Source organism: Corylus avellana, chromosome ca1 (assembly GCF_901000735.1).
Source record: "Corylus avellana chromosome ca1, CavTom2PMs-1.0".
In the NCBI taxonomy this organism is placed as follows: Eukaryota; Viridiplantae; Streptophyta; class Magnoliopsida; order Fagales; family Betulaceae; genus Corylus; species Corylus avellana.
Window position 1 is genome coordinate 5,353,501 of NC_081541.1, and position 7,947 is coordinate 5,361,447.

The window sequence follows — 7,947 nt, forward strand, 5'->3', positions numbered from 1 at the left end:
CGTCGGGATTTGATTATAAAGTTTGTTTTTTAGGAGATTTGTTTAATTATCAAGTTGATTTTTGGTTTTGGTGTCTCCAACTTTTAAGAGGTGGAAAGCTTTTATTCCTCTTTTTCTCCGTGTACAAAAACAAGAGGGCTACATTAAAGGCAATATTTGGGGTAATGCAAGCTGCATTTTGAAAGGTTGACTTATTCGAAAATCTACAAAGCCAAAGCTTATTTTCATCTCTTCAAAGCATTTATATTGGCACAAATCTGAACCACTAACATTTTCAATAGAGTAAACCATCGCCTTTCAATCCCCTGACTAACTCTACCATAGACGCCAATAATAGGCTATAACTCTCTCCCTAACATAGCTTACAACTTTTATTGCCGCACTCCTAAAAGTCTGATTGAATCATAGCTTAACTCAACCCTATCAGAACATTAATAAGACATAGGCAGCTAAAAAAATAGAAATAAAAAACCGCAGCTGCACATTTTTTGTGAGCCGCAATGGCAGGCACTTTCAAAATCACATCAGCTCCACCATCGCACTGCCACTACAGTTGCGCAAGACATCTTTTTTCATTTCTTGGACTCGCATCGCATGTGCAAGATGGCTCTACCACTGAACTATCATAAACAGCTTGTTAGCCAGATAATAAAATTGAGTGAAACTGTGTCCTACTCCAACTCAGCAATCTGGTCAAGTAGATTTCAAGGCATAAATGATGGTTTGTCCAAAAAAGGCATGCTACCCATATCCCTTTGTCCAAACAGGTACAGAGTATATCAATGTCCCCAAGCCGAAAGAGCTGCAAATGGTAATCAAGGCATATGCATATGCCCTCCAAGGGTGCGTGCTTTCTCTCATTGCATTGAACTCGGCAATGAAGGTAGAAACAGTACTCAGACAGCCCAAGAATCCAAGTTGTATGCCAGAGGCTACAGTATCACAAGTCTGGCTATTCACCTATACCAAAATAAACCAAGATTTTGCTCACCATCTATTCAAGGCATGTTTGTATAAAAAACGGACATTGAGACATGTAAATTGACCTCATCAAAACCTCTGTCATGTTTGAACTTGTGTTAGAAACTAGAAAGTGAAAAAAAGGTGCAACACCTTACCGCTTTCTTCACAGTAGACAGTGCTGCCATGACACAAGCTGCGGACACATTGGCGATTAGAGTCCCAATCGGTACCCATTTAAACAATCCGGACCTTCCTAACCCACGCCCGTTGAGTCGGGCTAAGAACCACCTGATCCACACACCTGCAGGTCCAACAATGCAAGCCAACCATAGTTGAGCACCACTGCCGTCACTGCTAAACTGTTCCTTCAATAGCTCTCCACTTAAACCCCATAACAAGACTAGCATTAAAATCAACACCACCATGACTGCCAAGTGACGCCTGCTGCTATCAACCCTACAGTTGCTGCTAGAGCTACGGATGCCACTTCCTGAACTTCCGTTTTGTCTTGTTAGAAGCCACTTAAAACCCTTGGCTGTTTCAACACCAACAATAACGGAATAGGCAGCAAGAAACAAGCCTGCGAAGAATTGTAAGGGTTAAAAGATCATCTTGCTCTTTAAGTGCACAGAGGCAGGCTGAAGACTGTTTGTTGTTAAGTTTTGAATAGGCTCAAGCAGGAGACCTGCCTGAAGCAATTAAAATCAAATCTGTTACGCGTCTAATGAACCAAACAATCCGTACATCTATTGTAATATTGTTCTTACCTAAAAGAAAACCAAGCACAGTAAACACCCAATGGCCATCAACACTAAGCTCAAGCATTTTCTGATTCCAACCACTGAAAGTTGTAAGACTTCCTAAATAACCAGTCGTCAATCCGATCGCTAGATAGTCTGAAATGCGGGATATGTCTGCTTTGAAAACGACACCCCACCATCCCATCAAGAAAGAACCAACCTAGAAAAGTGCATAAACCAATTTGAATGAGAAGATCTTCTAATTGAAGTCTTTAATGGAGACATATATATATACATATATAAAAGAGAGAGAGGAAGGCAAAAAAGATGGGAATCTCAAAGCTCTTAACCCCAACATCAAGTACGGAAGTTCTATCACGCAGCCTTTACCAGAGCAAAGGCATCGCTACAAAGTTCTAATTTCTGAATTGTGGCAGGCCACTATAATACATTCCAGTGATAGGTTGAGGTGTTTATTCAGAGCTAGAGAAAATCGCTTAAACACTCTCATAACCTCATCCATAAATTGTGTGCACATGCATCTGAGAGAGAGAGAGAGAGAGAGAGAGAGAGAGACCATATTAGAAGGAAGGTCAAGGTACAGAATGTTTTCATTGTTTGTCAAGCCAACAACTCCAGGGCCGAACAATTTTTGCAGTAAATACCTTGTTAAAACCTGCACATTGTGGCATGTTAAATATGAGAATCTCGCTAAGTACATCTATTAACTGGAAATTTACAATTAATGAAATGTAGAAGTGAAAATTCTAGGATCCAGAGAAGACAGAAGTTCCAAGCAGCCCAAGCAAAAAAAAAAAAAAAAATCTATGATAATGTTGGTTCCAAATATTTGATACAAAATAGAGGGGTAATACGTCAATGTTATATGACATGAAGTTGAGCCTCTCCAACTATTGTCAAAAATTAAGTTTTATTTTCTAAGGAACTTCGGACTTCTTTAAATGACAAGAAAACTGTTATTTCCATGAGGTTGCCAGGTTGGGTTGCTCAAAACTCCTGTCCTATGCTCTTCATCTGGGTTTGTCAATCTTTGATAACTTATTGACAAGATGCTCCTAGGAAACTTCCTCTTTTGTTGTGAGATACTATATCCTTTGCTCTTGAAACATTAGGTTAAAGAATGTAGTTTCTAAACATATATTATTGGGCAACACAAACAAGGATCCCCATGAGAATTACTTTAGAAAGAGTACAAAATACCACACTTGGAAAAAAGAAAAGAAAAAGAAAGTAGCTCAATGGCATTACAAACTACAAGTGTATTGCAGTTTAAAACCTAAATAAAAATCAAAACTAAAATGGATGAGAATATATATCTCTATATCACATAAAAAAGAAAAAGAAAAGGCAATTCTTATTACTGATAGAGATAAGGATGGCATATTACCCCAAGAATCCCAAAAACAGCTAAATGAATGAGACATAAAACATAATCCCATAACTTTGGCAACTCTTCCTGCATATAAAAAAATGAATATGTTTTCATTGTTTGTCAACAAATAAACTACATAAGTTAAGGAATTTCTTTTAACAATGACAACTAAATGAGAAACTATTAACTGAAGGCTCACTTGCTTTTTGTCTTTAGAGCACACCATTGCATCCACGGAAAGGGGAGATATAGTTTCCTCTGGCAACGGAGACACTGGAGAGATTGTATTCAATGCTGGATCACGAGACCAATATCCATAAGGGTGCAACAGAGTATCCAGGGAAGTGGGAGCAGCTACTCCATTCTGTGATGCATGATCAATAGAAAAGCACAGGCTAGCATCCTCACTGTGCCTGTTGCTCTGAAGAGCCCGATCCCCAATATCTCCTGCCTCCGAAACAGTCTCACTTTCAATTTCATCATCTATATGAAAGGGTACAGCTGCTGGAAAACTTATAGAGCGCCTTCTACATGAAGAACTGGCACTTCCCGTGTGACTAAATGATCCACTTCGTCTGGGTTCAGAGTCAGTAGTTCCATGATCCATGACTTCCCCACCAGAACTTCAAGGCTCGATACCTCTTGGAATAACTTCAAAAGCCACATTAATAAATGAGGATGTTGATTCAGGGATCAAAATTATATGAAAGTAATAATAATCTAGCTGCTGCTGACAATGATGATATTGTTATATTTCTAATTTCTGTAAGCAAATCCAACTACTCTACCTTTGAGAAAACTAATTTATGTGCACATAGGAACAATTGATGGGACTCATTTTAGCTCGTCCTACAAAAAGTCAAACTGAAATGTATTTACTAAAAATAAATCCATTCATATCTTTTTGCATCTAAGTTCTGCTAGTCATGACATCACAGAGATAAAAAAAAAAAAAAAAAAAAAAAACAAAAGTAATTACATATGACCGTCCAAACGTTTCAATTTTTTGAATACTATAGAGTATACCTTCTCTCTCAAACAACTCCACTCAGACCAATATCTAAATTTTTTATTTTTTATTTTTATTGGTAAGTTACACATGCACTTGGCGGGACATGAACCCATGACCTCACCCTCCACCTTGCTACAAAGGGAGGAAGTACCATCTGAGCTAATGCGCATTGGTCAAACCAATATCTAAATACTTATGCATTAAGATCATGGACTTGATAAATAATGTCTTTGATTTTAATTTCAAAACAATTTGGAACATCTAAACTGTCTGCTCTATCAGGTCCATCACAAAGTTATTGCGCATGATTGCCATAAGGTTAAGACATAAGAATCTTCTAGCACCTGCCATAATTTAAAGTTTTGTTTCAATACACGGTAAAGAAAAAAAAAAAAAAGATAAAGCACCCACTGCAAGCAAATAGAACTCACAAATAAGTAGCTATTCTGCTAGGGAGCGAAGTAACATGAGATTATGCCACTGATACTGATTTCTGATTTCTAAGCGCTGAAGCAGGGTTAGAGAAAACAAATGACAATATGCTAAACTTTTTCAGCAGGACTTCTGAATTAAATCTAAAGCTCGCCAAGACCATGAATGATATTTTATTTTCTTATGTAAAAAAGTTATATTTAAGCAATAAATAAATTAAATAAAAGTAATAACAAAAAGAACAGGTAACATAGAAACAGAATAAAAATGACCTTCCTGTCACTTGACAAGAACCCTAAGGCTGACAATTGGAAAAGGCCCCAGGAAATTTGTTAGAACTAAGAGCAGATAAAAAGATTTAGTCACTTCAAGTGAGGCTCTGCAATCAATTGTACCAACTAGGAGGAATTTAGAGTCCCTTCTAAGAGCAGGAATGGCCAAATAATGGTAAATAATGGTAAGTGTTAGTTATTCCAGGAACATTGTACAACCATAACATGTGCATTAACTGGATCTCCCTGCACTCTGAGATCAAATCTAAAGATACAACATCTAAAAATGGTGCGTGTAAAAGGCAACACCAATTTTCCTAGTTTTTGATGCAATCTAACAGACTCGGCAGATTGCAAACCGATCCAACCATCAAGAATTGCAAAAAATCAATAATTAGCATAATATTGTACTAATTTTAAAAACAGAAATCTTTTTATTATCCGCTTCACAATAGGAGGGATAGTTAAAGCCAAATGAGTCTTCATAATTTCATAGATTTGAGACAAAAGGTGCAGCTGAATATTATATCAACCAACTGATCAACACTAAATTAGAAAATTCTTGCTCCACAACTAATGACTGATGCTTCAAATGAACTGGATCAAGTGGATCCCATCTCCAAGAACAATTAATTAATTGTTTAGGAACAAACTCAAACGTTAACAGGCAATTTCATCATATTTCTCCGAGCCCCTAGTAACTGGATGTGAAATATATTTGTGCAATCAAACATGTGAACAATTAGCAATGAAAAATAGTAATAAAATAACAAAATGAAAAGCTGAACAGGAAGAACCAGAAAGTGAAATTACATTGTAAAAAAACTGTAACTTTTTCAGTCTTTTTTTATGTAAAATATAATGCACGAATTTACATATATACGAAAAAAAAAATACAAAGAAAGTAGAGGGAGATAGAAGTACCAGGAACATTAAGAGTCCTGTGAAAAGTACAAAGGCTAAAGAGATTCAAACCCAGACCAACATGTCTAAAAAGTCTTCCAAAAATTTCATCTTCAAAACACCAGCACAGGGAAGATATGTGAACGATAAGACTTTTTGGGTTCCCTAAGCTGTAAATACGACTGGAGTTTCAAGTTCAAGACATAACGAAAAGCGAAGTTGTGAATACAACAGGACTAAACCATAAATATTAGGCGTTTCTAACTTTCTATATATAACAAAAAGTCAAGACTATAAATTTTACGAAAAAATATAAAATTAGTAATAATTGTTTGCATCTAATATCAGTATAATTGATTATTCACACATCATTTTCTAACACTGTCACCGTGTCACGTATTACCTTAGCCCTCATATAATATATTCCATTGAAACCACATGGGAATAGGGAAGCTGTAGTCGGTGATCATCAGGTGGTGGAGCCATCTAATTCCAACACGACATAAATATAGTTTAATTATGCCTTAGCTCACTGGTGCACGTAAGATAACAACTACTTTTTCTCTTTTTAAATCATCTTTAGGATTATCTCACCTGTTACTCTGTCAGATCCCCAGCAGCCTGCAATACAAATTTAACCCTCTAGTACTGCTAATATGACATAATTAAGTAACCCATTTTTACCAATTTATAAAAACTAAATCAAATCAAATCAACTGAATTTCCTCTTGCCACCAACACTAGGAACTAAGGACGCTCACGGCCACAAAAGGGTTTTCATAATATCATGGATTGAAATACAAAGCAGGGGCAAAATATGTACGAGTGACAATTTGTGTTCTCGTGTTCGGTTTAGGTCGTGTCAAGATAAGAATATAAGACTATATAAGTCAATCTTAATTTGACTCATTTAATTAAACAAATAAGACCCCTCAACCATAACTTGCTAATTTCGTTTTTGGTTCGTATCGAGTTTGCGGGTCGTATAAAAAAAATATCAACCCTATATGTCACGTGTCAGGTTTGAGTCGTATCGAGGCATGGACATAATACTATAAGTTAATCCTAATTCGATTTAATTAATTAAATGGGTTAAACTCTCAAACTCTAACCTTCTAATTCCGTCTTGAGTTCATATCGAGTTTACGCGTTGTTTTAAACATTGTTAACCCTAATTACATGGTGGCAATCAAAATTTTATTCCGCTAATAGAATAGTTTGAATAGACTGCACCACAATAAAACGAATCCCATGTCTAAGCACAGTTTGTAAAATTCTTCAGCTCAAATCGCTTAATGGCATTCCAATCATGTACTCAAATTAAAGAGCTTAAAGATGTGTCCTCCACTAACAGATCATAAATAAAGAAAAGCAACACAAACCCCCCCACTTGAAGTCTACTGGACGTGAGCTAAATTTCCTAAAATTAAATTTTTGGCACAAATAAGCCAAAGTGAACCTTTTCAGTGCCTTTTATAAATTAGGCCATGCATCATGCATGCATTTCAAGTAATTGGGCGTGAACAATAATCGACTAGTCAAATCATGTGAACGACGAGCACAGAAAAGTAACGAAGGAAACAACATGAAAAGCTGAACAGAAACAATAAAAAAGTAATTGCACTGTTAAAGCTGAGCAACTTTACAGCCCATTTTAGTAATACGCTAAACATAATCTAAGTTTAATATACTCTAGAAAAATATATAAAATTATATGCGAGAGAGACCAAGAAAAGGTCGAGAGGGATACCAGGAAAGTAGCGAAGGCGGCCGAGGAAAGTCAAACCCGAACAACTGGCCCGTCAAAATTCTTCTCTAATTTCTCGTTCAACACGCCGAGGAGTTTCAGAGGGAGAAAATGGTGGTGAAGATATGCCAATGGAAGAGAAGCGGATGTTTGAATCGCCAAGCAATGAAGAGAATCGACGGACTGGCTGAGCCTCCTTGAAAAACCGGGTCGACAAACGGGCGGGGATGGGCTGGGCTGGGCTTTGGGTGATTGACTGGAGGTTGTAGCCTTGTAGGGAGGTTTGGGGATGAAAGAGAGTAAGAGAATGATGGCTATGGGCCTATGGCGGTTTGATGGTGAAGCTCTCAAACTGACCAACCGTCTTCTATACGACACCGAGAGAGAGAGAGAGAGAATTGATTCATAAAGGATGACCTCAAATTTATAGCACCATGAAATAAAATGAGTCGGAAATTTTATTGTCTTTCTACACTTTTATATAT

The 7,947-nt window shown here is 36.9% G+C and overlaps 1 protein-coding gene across 2 annotated transcripts; it reads right to left on the reverse strand.

Moving 5' to 3' along the window:
* Nucleotides 1–202: 202 nt before the first annotated feature.
* On the reverse strand, nucleotides 203–7,884 carry LOC132164980 (uncharacterized). 2 transcript variants are annotated; one of them, XM_059575497.1, is made up of 7 exons: nucleotides 7,466–7,884; nucleotides 3,296–3,747; nucleotides 3,112–3,180; nucleotides 2,281–2,379; nucleotides 1,731–1,923; nucleotides 1,119–1,543; nucleotides 203–960 (listed from the first exon to the last, which is right to left on the reverse strand). In XM_059575497.1, exons 2-7 carry the CDS (start codon nucleotides 3,701–3,703, stop codon nucleotides 742–744), a joined length of 1,413 nt encoding a protein of 470 aa, XP_059431480.1. In that variant the 5' UTR covers nucleotides 3,704–3,747; nucleotides 7,466–7,884; the 3' UTR covers nucleotides 203–741. The 2 variants fall into 2 exon arrangements, with proteins under 2 accessions (XP_059431480.1, XP_059431486.1); XM_059575503.1 differs by lacking the exon at nucleotides 7,466–7,884 and adding an exon at nucleotides 5,737–5,857.
* Between the last annotated feature and the right edge of the window lie 63 nt (nucleotides 7,885–7,947).